The sequence below is a fragment of the Python bivittatus genome, unplaced genomic scaffold (genome assembly GCF_059951505.1).
Source record: "Python bivittatus isolate LINGU-HERP-01145 unplaced genomic scaffold, Pbiv_v1 ctg000610_np1212, whole genome shotgun sequence".
NCBI classification, from domain to species: domain Eukaryota; kingdom Metazoa; phylum Chordata; class Lepidosauria; order Squamata; family Pythonidae; genus Python; species Python bivittatus.
The window spans coordinates 23,687,464-23,714,937 of NW_028277088.1; the positions used below are offsets into that span (position 1 = coordinate 23,687,464).

Here is a 27,474-nt window from a genome sequence, read left to right on the forward strand (position 1 = left end):
GTGAAACAGACTGGTTCCAGGTTGACCAAGGAATGCGACAAGGCTGTATATTCTTCCCTTATTTATTCAACCTATATGTTAAGGGAAGCTGGATTGGAAGATAAACATGGTTTTAAAATTGGAGGAAGAAACATTAATAACCTGTGCTATGCTAATGACACTAGCCTGACAGCTGAAATTGCAAAAGATCTGCAAGCTCAAATAATAAAAGTGGAGCACAGGGAAAAAAATGGGACTAAAATTAAATATAAACTGTTTTCTATAACACTTTGTTTTAGCTAGGTTTATAAAATATATTTATTATTACAGTATATTAATAACCTTGAGCATGATTTCCTGATGAGAACCAAAACCAGGAAGTAAAGTGCTGATTGATTTGTATGCTTCATACTTTATAGTACAGATAGTTTTCATTTATAGATGTTCAAAAATAAATACAATTAACATAAAATAAGAACAGGGTTAGGTCAGAGACTTCTGATTTTCATAAGGGTTGTAGTGGTAAAAGCAATTCCTAAAAGCCTTTAATACAGGGCCCAGAGGTACCACAAAGTTAATACCTTTTGTAATTTTTGAAGTAACTTTAGGAGGAAAACATTAAATGGGTGATTGCAGGCTACTCTTATTAACTGTAGTAAATTTAGATTAAAGGTAAGTAAAGTTCGGTTTTTCTCCTGCCCCCACTTACTGCTCTTCTGTTCTGCAGCGTCCATGGCACACAATTCAGAAGTGTAGACCTTCACCTAGGAAAAGTTGTGCGATCCTGACTTTATGCTGAATTTTGATTCTTCATATCCCTTACCATTATATCATTGTGCCGTTACACCACTGTATCATTTTGTATTTCAGAGCACCGTAAAACACTAATAAATAGTGCATGCCTCCTCTGTTGCAATGCCTGCCTTGTGAAACAATATCCCGCCAGAGATCCATACAGCTCTCACTCTGAAGATGTTCCATAAGGCAGCTGAAAACATGGGTATTTTCCCAGCTCTTGGAACAGAGCAATATGTGAATCCCTGTAAAATTTCCTTTGGTATGATTTGCTTTGTTATACAGGTATTTGGTCTTTCTGGACCCATATCATGTTTCTCTTTCCTTGTTCCACCTTTTTATTATGTAAAGCACTCAGAGCTTTCTGGAGTCAGGCATTCTTTAAATGGATGTCAACAAACATGTGAATAAAAATGAAAGGAAACAGGATTCTGAGGTCCCTACCCAATAAAAGGACCAACTATGGCAAAGCATGTTGCCTGGAACTGGTGCAAGGCATTCTGTGGGATGAGTTGCCCCACAATAGCATAACTTTACTATTCAGGACAGCAGATACTATCTACTTTATTCCTCTCTGCTCTTTCATAACCTTCCAAAGCAGCTTAAAGGTATGTGGGAATGACGTTGGGAAACAGGAGGAAGAGCCATAGCCGTCTTAAAAACGAAAGTTGAGTCCGAGGGAGGACGGATGGAGAAAGCATCTCAGAAGGGAACCTTCCTAGTTTTCGGGAGAGTAACAACAAGGGACGGGAGAGATACTTTCAGACTTGCAAGATTCTGTTAAAGTAACCCTACAATAAAGACAGAGTGAGTACTCATGGTTGTGTTTCTTGCCTGGACTACCTCGAAGGGCTGACAAGCAGCTGCTCCCTGACCACCTCCTTCTGCCTCAGAGTAGCGCCGGCCCTTGTCTCCCTCGTGGATTGCCGTCCTTGGCAGGTCAGGCGGGTAAAGAAATAAGGCGCTATTATTTCCTCATTCACCATAAGCCCGAATGCCACTGAGAGAGCGGCGAAACTGGCTAAAGTAAACAAAAAGGTTTGCTCCTTGCAGTCTCCCTCTGCCCTCGCAGCTCTCCCGACGGAGCCCCGCGTTGGCTCCCACGGGACGGTGGCAGCGAAACCTCTTCCGCAGCGGGAGAAGAGCGCGGACGGCTCTCGGGAGCAATGGCAGCCCCGAGGCTGTCGCCCCAGGAGAGGCAGACCCGGCGTGCGTTTCCCCGTCTGCTGAGGTGAAAAAGCTACGACCAGCAGGAGGAGGAGAAAGCAGGGGAGGGGTCTGCGCCACTTAGTGAGGCAGCGGGAGACGGAGTGCGGAGACCCAAAGGGACGGCAGTAACGCCTTCCCAGGCGGGGCCGTCCGCCTCCTCGTCTTTCCACCGCTGGTGTCGGCGTCGGTAGCAGCTGCTCGCGTCTTCACCTTCCCTCCTGGGAGCCCTGCGCTGCCCGTGTGCGCCCGCCCGCTCGCCCGCTTCTTCGCGCACGGTTGTCATGGAGGAGCCAAGATGGCGGCCCTGGCCTACAGCTTGGGCAAGCGGGAGATCAACCACTACTTCAGCGTGAGGAGCGCCAAAGCGCTGGCACTGGGCGCTGTTCTGCTGTTCGCCGCCTGCCACGCCGTCTCCCGTCGGTATCAAGGTGAGTAAGGGAGAGAGCGGCGGCGGGAGCCCCCCCGCCCCGGAACGACCGTGACCGGAGGCGGGGACTGGCTCAGGAGAGGAACCGATTCGGGGACATCGCTGCGGAACGGACGCGTCGTCTCGCTCGCGAGGAGGGCGTCGGGGGCTTTCTCGGATCCGAAGGGGTGGTCAATAGGGGGCAGGGCCGTTGGTCTCCTGAGCCGGCTCGGTCGCGTAATTTCTTCCCAGAGGGGATGGAAGACCGGCCAGGTGGCTGAGGAGGGGGTTGGCACCTGCTCCGGACGAGCATCCTGCTTTCCTTCGCCTCTTCTCCATGACTAAGACGTAGGTTGGGACAGAGAAAAAAGCACAGGCGACAATATTTCCATGCTTGGCTCGTTTCGCTTACAAAGAAGCGCCCTATCACCTGTCCAAATTAAACAGCCCCGGGTTAAGCCAAGCCCTTTCTCTTTTTATTACTTATGCAGGAGGTGTAACGATTAAGAGTTGTTATTTAAAGAAATTCCCTGCCCTGAGATGTACGCCAACTAATTAGGGCTGCTCATTATAAACAATGGCGGAGAGTGGGAGTGAGGAGTATAAATCATGCAATTTGACAGGCTTGCAGGAAGTGGCTTGACAAGCGAAGTAGATCCTGGAAGATAAGGAGACATACGTAGTAATATATTTGAACAACATGGCTTTTAAATTTCATACAGATTATAAGATTCAAATCCCTCTTCACCATGACTATGCTTTATATTGCATTGCTATTGGTTCAGTAAATACAAATGGTTTGCCTTTTGGAACAGCTGTGATGACAAAGCTGAGGACCAGAAAAAAAGCAGAACCCAGTGTAACAGCCAGGGAAGCAGCATCTGATTCAGCACACATTGATTTGATACATTGGTGCCCTGTCTTCTTTTTCTATGAAGATAGATTAGCCAGCCAGTGAACGTCTAGTATTTGTGTGGGGGGTTTATATCTGGGTTATTCACATTTCATATCAACACTAAATCCATTATATCATTCTCTGGTTAATATACATAAGAAGAACCATATAGCCAAATGGGTTTGAATAATAGCTTTTAAATCATAGGAGTAGGAATGTAAAGGAGCAACAGTGTCATTGCTTCTCTGTGCATTCTGAATTTCTCATGAGCAGGTAGGAATTGCTACATACAATGCATAAAGTCAAATGGCTGTAGAAATTGGTACACTGTGAAGATATGCAAGTATTGAAATAAAGCTCCGTATGAAACACCTGTGCTTCCAAAGCAGTTAATGTGCTTTCCTATTCAGCATCAAGTGGAATGCACTACATGTAGTCCCCCCTTGACAACCATTTGTTTAGCGACCATTCAAATTTACAACGGAGCTAAAATGACTTATGGCCAGTCCTTGCACTTATGGCCATTGCAGTGTCCCTGCAGTCACGTGTTCATGATTCAGGCACTATGCAACCATAGCACATTTATGATGGTCACAGTGTCCCACGGTCACGTGATCACCATTTGGGACCTTCCTAGCCAGCTTCTGACAAGCGGAGTAAATGAGGAAGCTGGCAGATTGCAAGTCGCAGTCACGTGATATCTCGCTTAATGACCATGGGTAGTTCAGTTAATGATGCAACTGGGACTGCTGTAACTGCCATTGCTAAGCAGGCAGTCATGCAGTGTTTTGCTTAACAACCACTTCGCTTACCAATAGAGTTGCCGGTCCCAATTAGGGTTGTTCAGCAAGGACTACCTGTATATTCCCCAAGAAGCATTTTTTTTTTCTTTTCGATTTCACTGGAGTTTTCAAGGGATCCCAGTATGTTGTTAGCCTTAATACATTTTTTAGCATATTTCCATGACTAAAATTCTGGGGTTGGATAATGTTCTTAATTCAATCAGTATTGGGCCATCTCTCTACTTTCAGAGAAGTAGAGACTCTCACACTTTAAAAAACTAACATATTTACTATGGCATGAGTTTTCTGAACCAGAAGTATGGATTGTTATAACCTTTTGGAAGATTGGTATAAAAGAAAATTATACCATAGGCTCAATGGGAACAGAGTAAAAGAAACAGAGATAATTATATTAAAGTTCTTCCAAATGTGGCTACTATGCATCATTAAGAGAATGTACAGATATGGTGTGAAATAATGTTATCTTCCTTGTAACTCTCTGATGTTTTTCCAGCATTTTCTCCAACTTTTTTCATTTCAGAAAAATCAGGGAACGAAAGACAGAATGCCTTTAACTGGTAATGCTGGACACGTTGCATTTGACAGTATCTTAATGCTTAAATGGATGCACAGTAAGCTAAGTGTCTAGTTATTATGATAGCAATTGATGATAATATCCTAGGTATATTAATTATTCTTTCTAGTGGCATAGAAGTCTATTACTTTGATGTAGTCCAAAATATTTTTAACCTAAGTTAAAATTCAGGAGTTTCTCTTTTTCACATTCTTTATTTGATAATAGTAGCATTCTGAATTACATTTTCTTTTTAAAATGCAAAAGTCCATTGCTAGCAAAAGAGTAGGGGAATCAACTTGAAATTATATTTCCTGAGAATATATGGAGTAGAACTGGCATCTGAATTTGATTCCTGTATCTGTGCTGTGAAAGTTTTCTCACCCAAGACTTGTAGGAGCGAAGAATTGTCCAGGATTGCTGTGGATCAGAAGTAAACGATTCATAGGTTGTAGGAGGCTTGAACCCCTTTGCCCCCCCAGCCCCCTCTATATTGATCAACAAATATCTTTTAGTAAAGTTGCAAAAAAAAAAAAATTGCATGGTTTTGAACCATTTTCAGGTGGATACATGTAAAAACTGTAGTTTAAGGCCTAATGTCTGTAACATCCTTTAAAAACAGAAAAGGGGACTATCCAATACCCATTTACATGCCATAGTACAATTTACTCTGCATCAGCGCCCCACCCATTATAACTCTTAGTGCTCTCACAATCACTAAGTGTAGTTTCTATCCACCAAAAGATTGCTTTTTGTTCTATAATTAATAAATATTTTAGAATGATTTTTTTGCTCTGTTTCTCTTCTAGGTCTGTGCGCTTTAAAATATTATATCTGGATAGTCTGGCTTTGGTTATCTGCTTTTTGTGTCATTGAGTAGATGAGGTATAAGAAAAGCCTGATATCACTCCTAAAGTCCTATGTTATTCTGGCAAAATAGAACACATTAAATGGTTCAATGTGTAGATTCTAAATAACATTTAATATTACCAACTATTATCTCAAGATTTTAATTCAATTAGTAAGGGACTAATTAATTGCTATGCAAAAGAACTTTAATTATGTCCCACTATCATTTAATTAAAAATACTGGGATTGGTTGCACATGTAGTAATAGAGTTCAGAAGGCAAGGAGAGAAATAAGCTGCCTCTGCTTCCCTATTCTGTCCCTCTGTTTCTTTTTCTCTTTTATACTCATAGTGTTATGGTTACATATCTGTTATTTCCAATTGTTAACCAGTATATGTTTTTAGGCTTTTTCACCCCGGTTTCTAACAATAACTGATTTAAAACTGTAAAAGATTAAACTGAAAACAAGGATTTGTTAGAGCAGGAACTAAATTACTGAACTACAAAAGTGTAATGAATTATAGTGTTCTGATTATTTTAAAGCTATGAACATGCATGCTTACCTAGTGATTACCATTGAGTTCAATGAGATTTGCTGTGTTGGGTTATAGCATTCTGTGTCAAACAGTAAAATTTCCGTTTGAGAAACCTCAAATCTTCATACTGAAAACATTTAGAACTTTGTATTTCAAGGTACCTGAGTATATTTTAGTGTCTCCAAGTTGGTGAATTGCAGGCAACCATATGTTATCAGGCAAGGTAGCTTTTAGATTAGAGCCCCTAGCATGCACAAAATAGCATGAGCACACTTGTGTTAAAATTGGGCTTTGGTTGCTGTGCCTATAGTATGGCATGCTTCATGTGGCTTTGATACAATTAAGGGTGGTAACTTAGTCTTTACTTTCTCTGTATGCTGAAAAGTAGGAAAATGCTGAGCTTCTGATCTGAAGCTAAAAAGGAAGAGATGACTTGTGAGTCATGCATGCCTGTGCCTGCTCTAAAGCATCTTTTTGGCTTCATATCCACACATCCCTATTAAAAATATTATGTGAAAGCAATGATGAACCAAAACCATGATGAGTGACAAAATTCAGTATCTGTGGGTCCATCTACTTGACACCCATAGCATTTGGAAGACTGACTTGGAATATGAGAGGAATAAATATTGGAAGAATGTGAATTAAAGAAGTAAGGAAAGAAAAATAGTTATATTGTATATCTGAAACTAAGAGAAAGGGAAGAATGTAGTAGGAGTGAGGGAATGTTGGAAGAACTATTTTTGAGATTTGTATGGTAATGATAATGATTTGTTAAAAAGTGAATTAAAATGAATGCTATCAGTGATAGCATCCAAGAAAAGAAAAGGAAAAGGAAATCATAAATGCTGTGGGAATGTTGAAAAATTGTAAGTCTGCATATGTTAATGGTATAATTGGAAAACTTTGATTATGTAGTGGCTGTCCAACTTGTTTAACGTGTGCAAAACCTGTCCTTCTGCTTGTCAGTTGTAAGAATGCCATTATTGTTTCCTTATACTGAGTAAAAGCTAACAACAGTGAATCAAAAATAACAAGGGGATTAAGTGTTACGTATTCTTGGAAAGATGCTTGACAGAATTTGATTGAAATGAAATAAATACAAAATTTGGAAGGTGCAAGGAAGTTTTATGCAGGTGTGGAGACCAGATTTTTGTCCTTTAGTGGCTGAAAGTGGTTGCATTTTGTTGCCATCTTGTTAATGCCTCCCTAACCCAAACACATATATTCCTGAGCCCAGCAGGCACAACAAAAAATTGATAAAAAAATAAATGAGAATCCCAATTTCAGATCTGAAGTTCTTTTGTCTGTTTTCAGTTCAAATATTGCACACCTCTAATATGCTTGTATGCACCTTTTTGAGAACATGAATTGACGCTATGCTATGGACATTATTTAAAAAAAAATTACAGATCCCATTTCAACTGCTTTCCAACCAGATAGCACTATTTACCCAGTAGAAGGTCTTTTTATTTTATTAAGATTTTATTTTATTAAGATTTATTATTAATCAGACTGATAAATGAATACACAATTACTGTATTTTTCCGTGTATAAGACAATACTTTTTTCTAAAATCGTTACACTAAAAATTGATGGTTGTCTTATACAAGGAAGTAAGCCAAGGAGAGAACCGCGCGGTTGTGAAACTGCCCATACTTTGTCTCTGCAAACAGGCTTCCTCCAATCATGAGCCTTATGTAACTGACATCAGCTGATGCTGAACAAACCAATTGGAGCACATCCCGTTGGAGGTGGAGAGCGTGTAGGCAGTGCACAGATACAACAGGGACCGGTAATGTCAGAGCATTCTGAGCCCATAAAGATGTCGGAAAATTAAAAAATAAATAAGCGAATGTCTTACTCTGCAAAATTCAAACTGAATGTAATCAGTTATGCAAAAAAGCATGGAAATAGAGCTGCAGAGAGACAGTTTGGACCTCCTCCTACTGAGTGTATCATGTAAATGTTATCTAATTACTAAATAAAAATGTGTTCTGCTTTATCTTTAAAATATAGATTTCTTTATTTTGGGTTGGAAAAGTGGGGTTGTCTTATACATGGGGGTGTCTTATTAACGGAAAAATGTGGTAGTTTTGAAAACTTGCACCTGCTGCTGCAGATGCATGCTATTGAGACTGACTGATACTTACTTTCTGGATGTGCAGAATTTGTTGAAGGCTTAATCTCAGATTTCTTCTGATGAAGTAAGCTAATATCAAAGTTCCACATTTGATTTTTTATTTTTGGTTTGCAAATTTTAAAATGCTTTCTAAATGTTTTAGACTAGAATATGGTATATTTATTTGAAGCATTTTAACCCATTCTTCAGCCAAAAAAGTCTTGCAGGGTAACTTATAGAACAAATAAAGACAACTTATTTTCAGCCTTAGGCCTACAGTCGAAAAAACACCACCACACATGGAACAAAGGTTGAGAAGAGAGGAAGAAAGAACATCAAAGCCAGGCTTTCTGGAAAAAAAGCAATTTGGAGATAAAATGGGTCCTAAATTTATGTAACTAATCCATTTAAATAAATCTAGTTAGAGAAGCCTGGGTTAGAAACCTTGGGCCGGGGGAGGGGGAGTTCTCAGGTGTTAAGAATTTGACAAGTTTATGGGAAAATAAATATATTTTTCAACCTGAAACAGTGTTGTAGAGGTTTGGCCAAATCATTTTGGGCCCCACAGTTCAGCAAAACAGAAACCCAGAATGCTTTGTTTGTTCCAGGTTTTGGATGAAACATAATCCATACAGGGTAAGTAGGATAACTCTGATGCATGTCGCCCCTCCTCCCTTCAGCAGCTTCCAGTGTGGCATAACTCACCAATCTGCCTGTCCCCCAACTTCCCAGCACCTTCTCTTCCCTCAGCCTCTGTCACACCACTGTCCCAAGCTTCTGCCTGGAACAAAACAGCCCTGTGTTCTACGCTCAGGACGGAACAGCCCTGTTTTGTTCTGTGCATGGAATGGACCAAAACTCCCAAAACATGCATGCTTCAGTTTGGACACAGACTATTTGAAACTAGCTGTTCTGTGCATAGAACAATTAATGAACAGAACATTTTACATATTCCTAGAGAAGAAATTACAAGCAAGGTAATTCAGTTAAAAATACTTTTTATACTACACCTAATTGTTGTTCTTCCCATATTGGCAGTGTACCACACTGGAAAACAAAAACAAAACAAACTCTCTGAGGAGTAGCTTTAGATTCCATTTCCATCAAGGAGACTTTCTATAACCACCTATTCTTAAAGTGATCACAATCTTAATAATGGCCAAATTTATTTATTTATTGTTTGTTTGTTTAAAAGATTTGTATGGCCACTCATCTTACAACACAGTTCTAGTGGATATAGCTCAGGAACCTAAGGAACCAAAAGGATCTAGGTAGCTCTACTTCCAATTTCTCCCCAGCATGGTTACTTTTATGTGTTACCAAAGGAGACAATGCATTTGTATTTCTAAATGCAGAATAGAAAAACTGCATCTGACTCTAGTTGGGAGGGAGAGGAGAGTAAGCTGTATTTATATCTCTGCTTATATGAACATTATGTTGCCAAGGGGTGATTTCAAAGCCCTTGTTGACATGTCTAATGTTTTAAATCAGTCTTTGACTGATTATCCATTTACATAAAGCACTGTATTTTGTAAAATAAACAAATACAGTGGGGCAAAAAAGTATTTAGTCAGCCACCAATTGTGCAAGTTCTCCCACTTAAAAAGATGAGAGAGGCCTGTAATTTTCATCATAGGTATACCTCAACTATGAGAGACAAAATGGGGGAAAAAATCCAGAAAATCACATTGTCTGATTTTTAAAGAATTTATTTGCAAATCATGGTGGAAAATAAGTATTTGGTCACCTACAAACAAGCAAGATGTCTGGCTCTCACAGACCTGTAACTACTTCTTTAAGAGGCTCCTCTGTCCTCCACTCGTTACCTGTAGTAATGGCACCTGTTTGACCTTGTTATCAGTATAAAAGACACCTGTCCACAACCTCAAACAGTCACACTCCAAACTCCACTATGGCCAAGACCAAAGAGCTGTTGAAGGACACCAGAAGCAAAATTGTAGACCTGTACCAGGCTGGGAAGACTGAATCTGCAATAGGCAAGCAGCTTGGTGTGAAGAAATCAACTGTGGGAGCAATAATTAGGAAATGGAAGACATACAAGACCACTGATAATCTCCCTTGATCTGGGGCTCCATGCAAGATCTCACCCTGTGGGGTCAAAATGATCACAAGAATGGTGAGCAAATATCCCAGAACCACACAGGGGGACCTAGTGAATGACCTGCAGAGAGCTGGGACCAAAGTAACAAAGGCTACCATCAGTAACACACTATGCCGCCAGGGACTCAAATCCTGCAGTGCCAGATGTGTCCCCCTGCTTAAGCCAGTACATGTCCGGGCCTGTCTGAAGTTTGCTAGAGAGCATTTGGATGATCCAGAAGAGGATTGGGAGAATGTCATATGGTCAGATGAAACCAAAGTAGAACGTTTTGGTCTAAACTCAACTCGTCGTGTTTGGAGGAGAGAGAGAATGCTGAGTTGCATCCAAAGAACACCATACCTACTGGGAAGCATGGGGGTGGAAACATCATGCTTTGGAGCTGTTTTTCTGCAAAGGGACCAGGACGACTGATCCGTGTAAAGGAAAGAATGAATGGGGCCATGTATCGTGAGATTTTGAGTGAACACCTCCTTCCATCAGCAAGGGCACTGAAGATGAAACGTGGCTGGGTCTTTCAACATGACAATGATCCCAAACACACTGCCCAGGCAACAAAGGAGTGGTTTCGTAAGAAGCATTTCAAGGTCCTGGAGTGGCCTAGCCAGTCTCCAGATCTCAACCCCATGGAAAACCTTTGGAGGGAGTTGAAAGTCCGTGTTGCCCAGCGACAGCCCCAAAACATCACTGCTCTAGAGGAGATCTGCATGGAGGAATGGGCCAAAATACCAGCAACAGTGTGTGAAAAGCTTGTGAAGACTTACAGAAAACGTTTGACCTCTGTCATTGCCAACAAAGGATATATAACAAAGTATTGAGATGAACTTTTGATATTGACCAAATACTTATTTTCCACCATGATTTGCAAATAAATTCTTTAAAAATTAGACAATGTGATTTTCTGGATTTTTTCCCCCATTTTTTCTCTCATAGTTGAGGTATACCTATGATGAAAATTACAGACCTCTCTCATCTTTTTAAGTGGGAGAACTTGCACAATTGGTGGCTGACTAAATACTTTTTTGCCCCACTGTACATGTTTCATATCTTTTACTCTGATACTTAGGAGTTTGTGATAGTTGAGGAAATATGCCTGAACATTGTGGGTTGAAATTCAATTTAGTTAGGAATGCATGGGTCATATATTTATTTACCATTTTTAGTAGCTTCATTTATGAACCTGTTTTTCAGTGAAGTACTTTCTACCTTCTAAGTTTATTATTTCTTTCATTTTTTTACTGTTTAACCACAATGGGAAGTGAGGGGCTACAATAGATGGAAGTTAAATGAAATATCATAGAAGCATAAATATTCTTCAATAAAATATTGAGCTAACATTTTATTATAAGGCACCAATTGAAGACCATTTTTTTCTCAATGATGTCATTTTCTTGTGATTTATATGGATGCATATTAAAATACCTTTTCTTTCTCTGTGCTACAACTAAAATTTAAAAATTTTAGGGGTTAGTTTGAGACAAAATTAATCATATTTTAGCAATAATCTTTTTTTTTCCAAAGATTTAAATAGGTCTAAAATAGGTGGGAAATCTGCAGCTGTCCAGAAGATATAGGACTCCTCCATCATCAATGGCCAAAAATAATGGAAGTTTGAATTATCAGCTAATTTTTAATTTGTATTTTTACTTAAGGCAAATTAGTGCTGTTGGTTTAGTTTTAAATATGTGATATTTTAGATTATTGCATTATTTGCTTCATTTAGTCATGAATTCCAGTTAACATTCATAAAATACTTCTAGATTCAGGAGGATTTGTTTTAAAATAATGCTACCCCTTCAAAGAACAGTTGTTTCCAAATACATTTTATTATCAAAACAAAATATGATACCATTAAAAAGCTATTTTTGAAATGGATGTTGATGGTATTATTAAATGCTGTAGGAGTGCTTGATTTTAACCATAAATCCTAGGGCACATACAGAAACCTTTATATAGATAAAGTGCTATGTATACAAGTATGCAATGACTGCCCTATTTGTGTCAATGTTGGATAATTTTTAATATCATAGGTGCCAAAGCCCTTCATATGATCCCATTTCCTCCTGAAATAGAACAGAAGAGTGCATCTTTTTGCTCATTTTGTAATCATGTTCCTTTACCAGATAATTGCTATTATTCAGATGAATCCTGTACCAGACTTTTTTTTTACTTTATATACTATATAAAGTATTTTTTTTACTATATACATCCTAGACTTATCCAGTTTCAGTTGGGTTAGAAACTGGCCAGGTCTAGGATGTATATATCAAAGTTGTTTTTAAGTCCTTATGTTTTATATGGTTGCCAAGCAAAATCACATGAAACATGTCAGCTCCACATCACAGAACAGAATGATATAACTAACTGTTTTTATTTGGATTCTCTGTATAGTGTCATTCTAGCCTTGTTGCACCTAAGAACATAAGAACAGCTCTACTGGATTTGGCCAACACCCAGTATTTTGTTTCTAACAATGGTCAACCAGATCCCTCTGAGGGGCTCACAAAAATGAGATGTAAACATATCCTTCTGTCTTTCCCCCCCCCTACAATTGGTACTTGGAAGTATACTGCCCCCAACCCAGAGGTTAACTGAGTCTTCAGGACTAAATAACCTTCGTTGGACATGTTGTCCATGAATTTACCCAATCCTTTCTTCAAAGCTAACCATGTTAATGACCATCACCATGTCTTGTGGTAATGAATTCCAGAGGTTAATTATGCTCTTTCTGAAGAAATGCATTTTTTGCCTGTTCAGTATCTTATACTGAAAATGTTAACTTTTCTGTCACTGAAGTGTTATATTTATTGGTCAAACTATACACTGTACTCTATAAGACAGTAAAGCAGCATTATTTTATGCTTCAACCAGACTGTGTTTTGATTAAATAAAACAATTTCACTTGTGAGTTTCGAAAACTTCTTACGCAACTTTAAACTTGAGGGAAAAAATATTTATAGGGAGAAATGAAAGACTAATGGAGATCAGTAATGGCAAGAATCCTATGACTTCCTAAAGACTAAAAGTGTCAAAAGACTCTTGATGGTTCTTGTCACAACTGACTGAAATGTTAATTCCTTTGCCTTTCAAATGCTGATTTCCTACAAGAATCTGGAGAAAGGTTTGTCATACTTCATGTATGAAATCTATTGAAGGCACACAAATTCATAGAAAATAAACACTTGATCTTCCTCAAATATTATAGGGTACAGGTAGTCCTCAGGTTAAGAACATCCAGTTTAAGGACAACCCATAGTTAAGAACAGAGCCTATTGTAGCAAAATTTGAGTTAAGTACACAATGATTCGAGTTAAATACCCAATGGTTTGAGTTAATTACACAATACTACTTACATACAAATTCAATTTAAGGACAGACCTTGGGAACGGAACTCATTCTTAAACTGGGGACTACCTGTATGCAAGAGGTAGTCCCCAGAATATGTGCTTGGCAGCCAGTTTCTTGGATAATCTCACAGATCCCGTGATATCTCTGAAATCAGAGAACCAAGTTTCTGTTTTTTCCTTTTTGCTCAAAAATTAGAAAAAATCTGGTAGCATCTTTTCCAACTTAGTCAAAAAAGTGCTACTAAAAAAAAAGAGACTCCTGTTTTTTGGCTACCATAGATTAATATAGCTCTCCTCCTACAATGTGGAGGATCTGTATACTGCCTAGAGTTAGTGGACTGGAATGGCCTATAAACCTGTAAATAAATAATAAAAATAACTATGATTATGGGGTTTTGGATATGTTTCTACATGAAGCCAGATCTTTGAATCAGGCTGCCATATAGCTAACTGAATGTCTTTACAGAATGTTTTGTCATGTATTGACTCAGCAGACAATAGAAGATAATAAATCCCATGTTTATATATATTCCAGTATTTTCTTTGCCATTGTTGTTCTTTTGATTGTGCTGTTTTTGCATTTTTGTATTGTTCTTTGTTTTAAAATGTTTTTAACAACTGTAAACTGCCCAGAGTCACTGAGAGTTGGGAGGCATATAAATTTAATATATTATTGTTGATCGCACAGTCAGCCAGATGTTTAGATTGGATTTGGTATTTTTATCCACCTATTGAATCATTCCCAAGGACCTGGGATAGGCAGATGTTGTTTGATTGTGTTAAAGGTATCATCACAGACTGTAAGCTGTTCCAAGTAAAGCTGCCTTTTGCAATTGACTGATGGTGATTTTGTCAATGCCAGTGGTGTTCCAGTGGTGCTCAGATTTTTTGGGCTTGTACCTAAGGTGCCTATAACTATTGGTACTATCCTTGCTTTCTTTTGCCATAGTCGTTCTACTTCTATTTGCAGGTCTTTGTATTATTATTATGACTCTTGTTATTGCTGCTGTTGTTGCTGCGGTTGGTCACAATCAGTCAGATGTTTAGACTGGATTTGGCATTTTTATCCACCTATCAAGTCCTTCCCAAGAACCTGGGATAGGTAGATGTTATTGTTTGATGTTGTTGTTGTTGTTATACCTCTCTCTCTCTCTCTCTCTCTCTCTCTAGGTAATGATACTTGTGAATATCTTCTCTCTACTGGAAGATTCCTTGGGGACAAAATATGGCAGCCTTATAGTTGTATGATGCATAGATACAAACAGAGGTAAAACATTGTTGTAAAAGTATATTTAAGGCAGGGCACAAACTAAACTTAATTTACACTTAATTAAAATCAATCATGTTTAGTAGAATATTTACTGTGATTACTTTCCCAGTCATGGATTTAGTATTTTATACCTTCTGCTAGATTAAAAATAGCAATTTGGTAACAATATTTTGATGTTGGATGCTACAGTCAGTTTTTAGAGACTGCATGAGATTCTTTGGGCTCAGATTGTGCATCTTGGTTTTGTACACTTATTGTGAAATGCTGAATTTGAGAACACAAAACATTTAGCTATAAGCATATGTATAACTCCAAATTAATCTTTAAGGGAATGTTGGAAAAAAGGTTCAGATCAGCCCTGTCTACCTTAATTTCCTCCCTTCAGCCTTTATGTATTAAAAATGTAGCTGTTCAGTACTGTCCTGTGCTTTATTAATACTAAAGCAATAGAAGAAAAAAAGAGGTGATAAAACTGATTATATCCCCCATCTCTATCACTTCTGATCACGTTCTTTATCACAACAGCTAGGTATTGTGTAAAGAGAAGGTAACTTCTCATTTGATTTAAAATAGCAGTCACCTTGGGTGTTGAATATGCCAGAGAAAGATGTTTGTGACCCTTTCTCTTTTGCTGCAGCATTTCTTTTTATTATGCAATTAACAAGTTATACATAATTGATTTGGTTAGAGACCTAGCATAATTTTCATATTCTCCAAACTATCAATTGTGTGGAAGAAATTTATGTTACCTAAAATGAATGTAAAAATAGAAGGAAGGTGTATTCCAACAAATTATTCAATGTACATAATTGAAACATTTTCCTACTGAACAATATGTTAACATAAGGGCAAAAATTATTGTATTAATTGTCAGGATTTGGATAGGAAGGAAGTTTTATTTTTACTATAGTTAAATAATCATTAAATAATAATTCAGATTAAAAAAAAATAAGCATTATTCTCAGAACACTTAAATCCTTTCATGAGATTGAAGTTTCTGTTACGTGAGCTGCATTGGTTGCCAGTTTGCTTCCAGGTCCAATTCAGGTTGTTGGTCATCACCTTTAAAGCCTTTCATGGCACAGGACCAGGTTATCTGAGGAGCCGTCTCACCTCGGTTACAGTGGAACCTCGGTTTACGAACTTAATTCGTTCTGTGACTCTGGTCGCACCCTGAATTGGTCGCAACCCGAAGGAAATTTCCCTATAAGGTTCAATGTAATTACCGTTAATCCGTTCTGGCGTGGAGGACAGGGAGGCGGCTATTGCTTGGAGGGAGAGTCCCCCTCCCTACGACCACGTGTCAGGGGCGGAAAATGGCCATGGACCACGTGTCAGGGGCGGAAAAATGGCCACGGACTGTGTCACGGGAGGGAAAATGGCTGCGTATCCTGTTCGTACCCCAAGGCGGAGTTCGCAAACCGAGGTAAATTTTTGCAGCCGGAGCTGGTCATAACCCGAAAAGTTTGTTAACAGAGGTGTTCGTAACCCGAGGTACACTGTACTTCAGCCTGCCCCACTTGGTCCAGCAGAAGGGGCATGTTGCAGATCCCATCGGTCAAGGAATTTCAACTGGTGGGTCTAGGCAGAGGGCCTTTTCTGCTGTGGCCCCACCCTATGGAACAATCTGCCTCCTGAGGTCTGGTGTGCCCCCACTCTCGTGACCTTCAGGAAAGGGGTGAAATCCTGGCTGTGCCAGAAGGCCTGGGTGCTCACACCAGTAGAGCCCACCACCCTGGGCTCACACCAGTAGAGGTGGCTTGTGAGGTGATTGACCTTGCTCCCCCGTCATCTTGAATGTTTTCAGTTTTTATGTACAGGATTTGTTGTTTAGATTTGATTTTTAATGGATTATTTATTTTAACTATTTATGGGGGATTTTTAATTGTTGATGGGGTTTCTGATTTTAACTGTGAGCTGCCCAGAGTCATCCATTGGGGGAGATGGGCAGCATACAAATTTAATAATAAAAAACAAACAAACAAACAAGGCTTCTTGGACACTGGGATGGCAATTGTGAACACAGCTGTTTGGATTTTCAGATTGTTTGGAATATTTCATTCTATAAGCCTCTCAGGAATAAATAGAATTTGCCTAGCAGTATATTCTTCTATTAAATATTTGCAAACATTATTGTTATTCTGTCATACTTGAAGCCAATTAATATTAATGTTTGTTTTTACAGTGAAGCAAAATCATGCCTCAAACACAAATATGTTGCATTTATAGGCGATTCTAGGATTCGTCAACTATTCTACTCGTTTGTAAAACTCATAAACCCTCAAATTAAGGAGGAAGGAAACAAGGTATAACTTTTCAGTATTTTTGTCCTCACTGTTTTTATAGCTATAGAACTGTAAATAATTACAGAATCGTTATTACTGTCCTTTCTGTCTACTACTATGCTAGGTGTTCCTAAGTCAGTTGCATATTTTCACTATCACAAAAGCCTCGTGTATACAAAAAATAAAACCTTCAATTTTTTTTTTAAAGTTTTCATAAAATTTGCAAGGATTTAAAAAAAACTGGAAAAAGAGAAAAGGGAAAGTTATGGAAGAACTCTTGCAGGATGATGAAAAAAAAAAAAAGAAGAAAACTCTTTTCCATCTTCCTCCTCCTGCTACATATTTTATAATAAGCATTATATCAGAAGTGGGAATCTGACAGTATGCAATCCTTGAATATTTTTTCCTGTGGTTTGCAGCACTTGTATATTGCTCCCCTCCCTAGTTCCCTGACATTAACTGGGAGAAGATAATTCTCAGTGTATGTCCTGCTTTGCTCAGGATCAGATTCCTTACAGCCTGCAAAATAGCTGTCAAATGGGCAATTATAAGTATGGTTGTGCTGGGCAATTTTCCTTGCACAGTCTTATGCAAGGAATTACAGACATTGGTCTGTAATTATAACTGGTCATAAGGGCAAACTGATTGCCAAGGGTCCAGATCGCCATAACTTTGGGTACAGGTTGTAAGTCCCTTCATTCAGCACCGTCGTAACTTTGAACAGTCACTGAATGAATGGTTGTTAAGCAAGGACTACCTGTAGTTACTAGCTAAATAGATTAAAAATAGCTGACTGATAGCAAAAGTCATGCTCCATTGTGTTTCTCCTTTGTCTTAGCTATGGTCTGATATATCTTGAAATGGCTTCTTGAAGAGATCAGCCCAAAAGTGGAAAGGGCAGTAAATAATGGGATTGAATTGTTCAGTACTCCATTCTAATTATAGTTATAAGGAAGACTGTCTCAGAAGGAAGAAAATGGATGAACCCAGTACCTCAAGATGGCCTCACAGGCCAATAAGATTTAACTCCAGCAATAAAGCCCTCATTTTATACTCCCATACTAGAATGTCCCATGGAACAACTTGCCCATGAATATGTTATTGGGTGTTATACTAGAAGTTTGGTATACTTATTGAAATATTTTGAAATGCACCTTCCGTAGCCAGACACTGAGCAAGGGCCAGATTACACATTTAATCTTTACTTTAAAAAAAAAAAAAAAAGCTCTAGGAGCCTTTTAGATTTGAGACCACAGTGAATGGAGAATGTTTTTAAGAAATCTGCCAAGTGCTATTTCTGTTGGATTAGAAATTTCCATTGATAGAAAAAGCAACTTCCTTTCTGACATAAATAGCAGTTTCAAAGGGGAGTGATTTTAATCAAGATTGTGAAGTGAGAGAAAAGCATTAAAACCCTCTTTGCCTACACCATAGTCTTATCCCTGATTATATATTCCTCTTACCATCTTCTATTTAAAGATTAAAAAATCATAATACACATAAAACACCAAGTTAAGGTTTTAGCATTGGATACGGAGCCTGTAAACCTTCAGATGTTGCTGAATAACAATCCCCAGCATACTTCAACATTGATATGCTGACTGGGCTGCTTGGAGTTTCAGTACAGCACCATTAGGAGGACAGTAGGATTCCCCACTGCTGATTTACGTGGTGTTTGTAAACCCACAAGTTTATGGAAAATGTTATAATGTGCTTGTTTTATTTCAACAGCATGAAAACATTCCTTTTGAAGACAAATCATCTTCACTTAAAGTGGTAAGCAGTGCTGATTTTCTGAATGCTAATAAAGAGAAAGAGTTGGTTCTATTGCTGGAAGTAGTACTTGGAAACTGTATATACACATCCAACAATGGAAGAATTATATTAATTCAGATTGTTTTTATGAGAAGCAACTTTTACCTTATATTCCCTTTAGTAGCAGAACAATTGTGAAGGGAAATGCTTTAAAAAATTAGGACAACTGAGGGACACAGAAACATAGGCAAGAACCATTAGAATAAAAATGATAACATGTTCTTTAGTTGAAAATGATTATAGATGTCCTAAGGATACTAATTGCTATGCAACATTCCAATTTTTAACTTTTCAGTTAGATGCCCTCTTTAAGCAGTTCATCAGTTTTATTCTTATCAAATAATATAAATGCAACAATATTTTCTTCATGAAAGGCATACAGTATGGAAGAATGAAATGAATGAACTTGTATGGGAGCATATTTGACAATATTTCTCAAATGTTGCAATTTTATGACTGAAGATAATAATATCCTAGCAGAATAATCAGTAGGATTTAAACCAGGAAGATCCATTGTAGACCTGTCAATGATATTACAACAGTGGAGTCCTTGGTGCTTCTCTTCTATTGGATATTACAACACTTAGTAGAGAAATATATTGGGGGATCTAAAAGCCCACTTTACACAAATTTTATAGAGCTCAAACTTGCTTTTGATATGTATCTAGAGGAATTTTATGGAAGAAACTTCTAGTTACCAATACTGATAAAAAATTACTACCAGTTTAATACAATAACACCACTTTAAGGGTTAGATGTGGTTCCCATGGGTAGATAATGGATTCATTCAGCAGGGCATGGGGAGAAAAACAAGGAGGTATCCTTCATCTCTACTACTCAATTTTCATATAAACCCAGTTACACAGTATCTTAACAAAAGTAACCCCATCCACCAAAACTTGTTCTCTGTTTCTGACAGACATATCCCAGTACTCCCAGTACTCCTGTATGATGATGACATGGTTATTCTTTCACTATTGGTTATAGCCATGAGAAAAACCCTAAAATCCTTCACTCAATACTGCAAAGATGAAACATTGCTGTTTAATTATTCCAAAACAAATATAATGACCTTTGGTAAGAGACCTAAAGTTAACAGTTGATTTATCAATGGCCACAAAATAGAACAAGTTAAATGTTTTAATTACTTGGGAATCTCTCTTCATTCATCTGGATGCAGAGATCCATATCTGGTCCCTGTATTCAAGGTGGCCCAGAGGGGTGCCATGACTATTTTATCTTTCTGTTTCTCTAAAAGTGGACATTACATTCCAGCTGCCTTAAAACTATTTGAAGCAAACATAATGACTTAGTTATTATATGGTGCTTAATTAGGGCCTTAGAATACAATCTAGGTATTCAAGATAATGCTAAAACGGGATTTTTAAACTTAGTTTGCATATAACCCGTAAACCATAATATGAGTGGATCATACATCATGCTAGGCCAAAAATGTGTCAATTGGGTTATTGAGATCATGGCATAGGCAGCAGCTGTGTTTAGATATAATATTAAATCATGCTGTGGTATAATGAGAATTAGGCTACCCTGCTGCAGGAAATGCATGTTCCTTTACTTGTTCTCTGTTATTATTTTGAGAAGAGACTGGAAGCTTTATATTCATTTTGCATTAAGTGCATTTGAGTACTGATAATGCTAACTATTGGTGTTGCTTTTTAAACTAACAACTATGATTTAAAGTTGGTTGGTTTCACATAACTATAATTAAAATTATTCACACTTTGTCTGGGTTCAGATTACATGGCAACCTGCATTCAACTTAAATGGAAGTGAAAACTTCCTAATTCCTTGTGGGCATGTTGCCAAGGGAGGAGAAAGTACTAGGATTTGAGCCCAGGAACATGTCCTAGTTCATTCTTGTAAGGGCTAAGCTATATTTTAATGTTGTATTTATATAAGGTCAGTATGCAGCCCAAGAGCTTGCTAGCTCATAATCCTGTTTTTAATTTTACCAATTCCCATTGTGCATTCTTTTCTTTTTTTCTTCCTGTGAAATGGATTGGTTACAGTGTAGCTCAGGCATGGATATGCGAAAGAGCAAAATTTCTACTTTAAACCACTCATTGGTCCTTCAGTGGTCCATGGTAAAATGCAACACATAAGCAGTTTCAAGATTCCTTACACTTACAGCAAGTATGTCCTTTTCTTCTCAGGATTTTCTGTGGTATCCAGAAGTCAATGGTTCTATGAAGCAATGTATCAAGTCTTGGACTGAAGTGAGTTGTATAGAGAAATGTATTTATTATAATAATTCCAACAAATCAGTGATTTCAGGAATTCCTAGTTCTGAAATTAATTTCAGTACAATATAAACATAATTCTGATGCATAAATGTGTTTTACAAATGCTTATTCTCCTAATTAAGAACTCAGTCAGTAACTAAATGATTATGATTTATATTGGGATTAATGTGCCTTTCATTATGTCATAGGGTTCTTCATCAAAGCCTCATATAATTGTAGCAGGAGCTGCTACGGTAAGCTGTTTGTATAGTAATTACTGCAGTGACCAGATAAAATTATGATAGTCTCTGATGTCAGCTGTTTCAGATTCTGTATGAACCTCTGACATTTCTTGTTTTTTTTATTCTCATTATTTCAAGCTGACATATCATTATCAGCTGACATATAACTATCAATACAGTATATTGTTCCTTCCTTACAATGCGTAAGTTGCCAACTTGAGCTTCCCACTCATTCTGTTTTCTCTTTGCTATTATTTCTAGTTTGACAGCCAAAGTATAGTTAATTCTTGGTAGACAACTTTGACATCAGAATATTGTTTACTAATGCTATCTCCTTATGGACTGCGAATACAGTATGCAGACTCATTACAGATAGTCCTCAGTTAACAACCGTAGTTGGGACTGGCAATTCTGTTGCTAAGCAATGCAGTCATAAGGTGAAAAATCACATGAATGCACTGACTTACAATGGCAGTTATGGTTGTGGGTGTTAAGCAAATTGTGCACAGTTGTTAAGCGCAGTGTCATGTGACCGCAATCAGACAGCAATTGAAACCAGCAACTCTGTCACTCAGTGATGCAGTCATAAAGCGGGACATCATGTGACCCACCAACTTATGACGGTAATTATGGCAGTTCCAGTTGCCATCATTAAGCAAATTCTGTGCAGTCGTTAGGTGCATTGTCATGTGATCGCCATTTGTGACCTCCTGCCAGCTTCCTCACTGACTTTGCTTGCTGGAAGCCAGCAATGAAGGTTGCAAATGGTGATCACGTGACCAGAGCCACAACTTCAAGGTTCAGGCACAGGTCTCCTCCTTCAGTGCCATTGTAACTTTGAACAGTTGCAGAACAACTTAAACTGTGAAAGAAATGGTTTAAAGAAGAGTAGATTTGAATATTGTGATAGTATTATCAGTCTGATCAGTATTACCAGTCTTATTAATAATTTAGATAGAATTTTTGTTAGAAATGTCTGAACGCTGCTTAGTTTCATAACTTGCAATATTCTATACAGTACTACATACATGAGTATATTGAATGTAGAATTTTGCTGTATGTATTTGGTTCAACTATTCTTTTGATTTATTTTATTAGTTATAAAAATGTCAACCTGTTGCTTTATAAGATTTCTGAAACAGCAACAATTCTAATTCTTTCTCCTTTAATATATTTTTCAGTGGTCTATAAAAATTCATAATGGCAGCAATGAAGCACTCACACAGTATAGAATCAATTTCACATCAATTGCACCTCTTCTGGAAAAATTGGCAAAGAGCAGTGATGTTTACTGGGTCCTACAAGGTAAAATAATGTATATTGTATTGCATGTTAGTGTATTGCTGTTGTTACTTGTGGCAAGCTAAATTAATTAGTTGAGGCTGATGTCATCTGAAATGCTTGTAATTCTCAGTTGGAATCTGAGTATCAAATTTTTTTCTAGGATATTTTCCAAGAACAGCTGCTGAAAGTTGCCCCATATTGTGGATCATTAGTGCTGCATTACTAAATTTCTGGGAAATCATATTCTGTACTGGAAATAACTCTTAACATGATATCTGAACAAATACTGAACAAAACATTTTCAACTTCTTTTGGAACAGATGATTTACTAAGTTGCAGTAGAGGAGTTGATTGGAAAGATTTCCAAAGTGCAAATTCAAACAATAGCCTAGAATTTTCCTGATCAACTTTGAGAAAAATGCTTAAAATGTCAGTTAAAAGAATAGGCTTTACTGTTAGACCTCCTTGCCTTATGGAATTCCAGAGTAAAGTAACTATCAGAATAATGGTCTAAAGTTAAAGAAAGGTAGATTTCTGTTTAAAATTAAGAAAATCTTCCTAAAAGTGAACAGTTCAATGACAGAAATCATTATCTATAGAAGTGGGACCCCATTCTGTAGGATAAGTTCAGGCAGAGGTTATATAGCCACCTCTCAAGGATGCTTTAATTTGGATATCTGGAATAAGCACTGAGCTGTATGTATATCATAAATCCTTTTGTGCTATTATATTACCCTAATTGGGGATGTTATTGTCAGGTTTATTTTAGGTATATTTGATATACTGGGAACAAGGATAATTTGAAGCATGGCTTGTAGTCTTTTTGCAGCACTTTTTCAATTGCAGTTATAGGGGTGGAATTGCAATAGGAACTCAGTCCATTTTTTTACCCATTTGTGTGAAGAAATATATTTTAACATTAGTTTATCACAACTATTTCATTTGGCACCAGAAACAGTAGGTACTGTATCTGCACTGTTATTAAATGGCAGTCTGTTTCACTGAAATTTTATTTATTATTAAATTTATATGCTGCCCATCTCCCCCAGAGGGTGACTCTGGGCGGCTTACAATTAAAATCCAAGATGATAAAAACAATAAAAATATAAACACCCCCAATTAAAATCACAAGTAACAAATCTATAAAAACAGTATTCAATTCAAGAAGATGGGGAAACCAGTATCAATCATCCCACCAGCCGGTTCCAACAACGTATTACCCCATCAGGCTCCTAGGCCATCTAGCATGGCCATGTTTTTACACCTTTTCGGAAGGCCAGGAGAGTGGGGGCAGCCTGCACCTCAGGTGGCAAGCTGTTCCACAGGGTGAGAGCCACGGCAGAAAAGGCCCTCTTCTTAGATCCTGCCAGCTGGAATTCCTTGACTGGTGAGGTCCGCAACATGCCCCTTCTGCCGGACCGAGTGGGGTGGGCGGATGTAATGGGGGTGAGGCAGTTCCTCAGATAACCTGGTCCTGTGCCATGAAGGGCTGAAATTTGGTGATTTCAGGTTTGCTAAAAGGGCGCAGACTACCGATTTCCTACTCCTGCCCTTGGGGTTGAATATTTATTTGTTGCTTTGCTTTATAAAAATAGTAATTTAGATATTCTTCTCAATACAGATCCAGTTTATGAAGATATGTTAAGCGAAAGCAGAAAAATGATCACTAATGAGAAAATAGACGCTTACAATGAAGCAGCAGTCAGTATTCTGAACAGCAGCTCAAAAAATTCAAAAGCTAAAGTAAAAGTTTTCAGTGCATCTAGACTGATAGCAGAAGAAACTATAATTCAGTCATCAGACGGCTTACATCTTCCTGAATCAAGCAGAGAAACAGTGAGTAATCTCTAAAATACAGCCATTAGAATTGATAATGACAAAAAATAGTAGTGGACCTCAAAATCATATGACTAATTGTATGAACTTTATTACTATTTTAAAAATGTATTGAAGACTTTCTCAAAACCACTTACAATTATATACAGTGCAAAATGTTTTGCAAATGCAACGTTTAATTAGGACACCCTACCAATTACATAAGATACAAGATTAGAAAAATCTGAATTAAATTCCTTAATGTACTTAATTTCAGGGTTTTTCTTTCCCTGCAGAAATAATTTCCAATTAATTCAGATCATTCAATTGAATGCTTATGTCCTCCAAGTATAAAAAAGCTGGTGTTGTGCAACAGTTAGATTGACCTGAAAAAAATTAATGCAGTTTTTCCATTAACTCATTTAATTAGCTCTATAAAAGTTGCTGCCTGTCAACTTTAAAAGTATACCTGTGATATAACAAAGGAATTACTCTGATGCATTTTGTGGTTGTTCTGTGGATTGTTAAAATATAGAAAGTTCCTGTATCATCTTGGATTTCTCAGCCTTTCATCTTGATTAGCCCTGTAAATTAAGTTTAAAAAAGGATTGAGATATGCCAACTGTTCCATGATTTAACATAATCAGAGATACTTTATCATGGATCTCCACCCTCCAATTTGCTGATCAGTTGAAGAATTAGTTATTTTTGTTATGTCCTATTTTTATTATTTTTACCGGTGAAAAATTAACTTTTGCAAATTAACTTTATACAAACGCATGAAGAGATTGCGTTTGGTTTAATAAAGTCCACTTTAAAAATGACTGAGATAAATTTAGTTCAGGAACAAAATTCCACTGACAAAGATTACGTTTTCAATTTTTTTTCAATAGGGTGCAATGATTCTGATAAATGTCCACTGCAACAAGATTGTGAAACCTATTGATGGCTCATGCTGCCAACCTCAGCCTCCCGTCACTTTGATACAAAAGCTGGCTTTTTGCTTTTTTGCTTCATCTGTAATTGGATATTTGATTCTTGTTCTCATTCGGCGTAACAATAACCAGAAGAACAAGCCATGCGCCGATATGGAGAGTGGAGAAGAGAAAAAACCTACCGCTAATTCTCCAACAGTTTCTACTCTAGAGACACTTTTCCAGTCCTTATGCAAACTTGGTTTGATCATGGGCTACTTCTACCTGTGTGACAGAGCAAACCTATTCATGAAAGAGAACAAGTTTTATACTCATTCATCTTTTTTTATACCAATAATTTATATCCTGGTGTTAGGAGTATTTTACACTGAAAATACTAAAGAGGTATTTTTTTTTCTTTGTCTTAAATGAATAACTTAGATTAAACATTCTTAAACAAACAGTAATGGCAAACAGCAGTGACCTATGTACTGTTTCATTGTTACTGCTTCTAGATACTATAACCTTCCTTGAACAAAATGGGAAGTAGAAATTGAGAATTGAGTCCCGTACATTCCCTCGGAAGCCAGTCCCATTGGATTCAGTGGGACTTGAATCAGAATGATAAACTAGAGAGGATTTTGTTGTAAATACACTAAAAAGAAAACTGTACTCTATAAACAATTCTATAAATGTAGTTTACTATTTAATTCTATTTTTATTATTTTTATCTAATGCTGTTGACAATGTTGTTTCAGTTGACAGCATTTACTCAGCCAGTGGCCTTAAGCAAGGAAGTACCTAAAATGCCTGTAGCCATTCTTCCTCTAAAAGTACTTTGTCATACTGCCTAGACATCACTTTTTGCTGAGTTTCAAAAGCTAACTGGCAAGAAGTATATAATGTTTGTTAGCTGAAAACCAAAAGGTTCAGTAGCCTTGTGGCTTACTCAGAGTGTCTGTTCAGTCCTTTATCTTGCAGTCTCTGTCAAATACTTCAGCATACATACACTTACAGATTAATTGTTGTTGTAATTATCAGTATGATAGTTTCAGATTTATTTAGTGTGTAATAGTGTTGTGGGTTCCTTATTGTTTTCTAGAGTGACTGTACTTTTTCCTTTATTTTGCACAGACCAAGGTGTTAAATAGGGAGCAGACTGACGAATGGAAAGGATGGATGCAGCTTGTCATTTTAATCTATCATATCTCTGGAGCAAGCACAGTAAGTAGGTTCTTAAAATATAATTATTCTTCAGGAAAATAGTCCTTTGGACTACAGCACTGATTTTAAAATAGGTTTTTAAAACATTTATTTCATAGGGGATAGTTCAGGATTGTTTGGAAAGATGTATTTTTCTCACAGTTTTCTTGTTTTTCTTGTGGTATGAAGTGATGCAATGTGAATGAAAATATCAATTACTGAAAATGACATGGATAATTTGAAAGTAACATTAAATATATTTTATGATGCCATCTTTATTTTGCTTCCTTCATCTTACCTTTATGGTTCTCAAACTGGAGTGCATCCACTTGTGGAAGAGGGCATTGATTTTCTAATCAGGAGATAGGTGATAATTTTATCTCACTGAGACTAAATGATCCAAATGAACTGTGGTAGTATTTATCCCCTCACTGGTGTGACCACTGTTTAGAAGACCCATTTTAATTATGACTCTTTGTGCGTGGTTTTAAGAAGAGTCAGATTCTTCAAATGGAGTAGTTGAAACAGTGCCCCAGCCTACATATCCATACCATTTTATTATTTTATTTATTTATTACAAATGCTTCTATGTTGCTTCAGTTATATGACTCTAAGTGGCATCCTGCATGCATACAGTTTAGTATAAAAGGAACTGTCTTTTTCATCATGAAACAGATGGTTAGTTGGGGATGTATTGAAAAGACCTGTAAGGCAAAATAAGTTAGGAATGGAGCCTGCATGTCTATTAATAAGGAAGTTTAATGAAGCAAAACTAAAATCAACTGGAATG

The 27,474-nt window shown here is 37.5% G+C and overlaps 1 protein-coding gene across 7 annotated transcripts in view; it reads left to right on the forward strand.

The window, feature by feature from the left end:
• Positions 1 to 1,434: 1,434 nt before the first annotated feature.
• Positions 1,435 to 27,474, forward strand: part of CASD1 (CAS1 domain sialic acid O acetyltransferase 1) — a 38,068-nt gene continuing 12,028 nt past the window's right edge. The window contains exons 1-11 of one of the 7 annotated variants that reach the window (XM_025164703.2): positions 2,274 to 2,411; positions 8,756 to 8,783; positions 14,784 to 14,880; positions 17,069 to 17,189; positions 18,900 to 18,944; positions 21,158 to 21,220; positions 21,436 to 21,480; positions 22,650 to 22,773; positions 24,374 to 24,588; positions 25,461 to 25,886; positions 26,616 to 26,705. In XM_025164703.2, coding sequence (XP_025020471.1) covers positions 14,858 to 14,880; positions 17,069 to 17,189; positions 18,900 to 18,944; positions 21,158 to 21,220; positions 21,436 to 21,480; positions 22,650 to 22,773; positions 24,374 to 24,588; positions 25,461 to 25,886; positions 26,616 to 26,705 — 1,152 coding nt within the window. In that variant the 5' untranslated portion in view covers positions 2,274 to 2,411; positions 8,756 to 8,783; positions 14,784 to 14,857. Of the gene's footprint in view, positions 2,412 to 4,607; positions 4,645 to 4,745; positions 8,784 to 14,783; positions 14,881 to 14,940; positions 16,310 to 17,068; positions 17,190 to 18,899; positions 18,945 to 21,157; positions 21,221 to 21,435; positions 21,481 to 22,649; positions 22,774 to 24,373; positions 24,589 to 25,460; positions 25,887 to 26,615; positions 26,706 to 27,474 lie in introns of those variants that run through there. The other 6 variants (XM_088150596.1, XM_025164702.2, XM_007425113.3 and 3 more) reach the window with 6 other exon arrangements.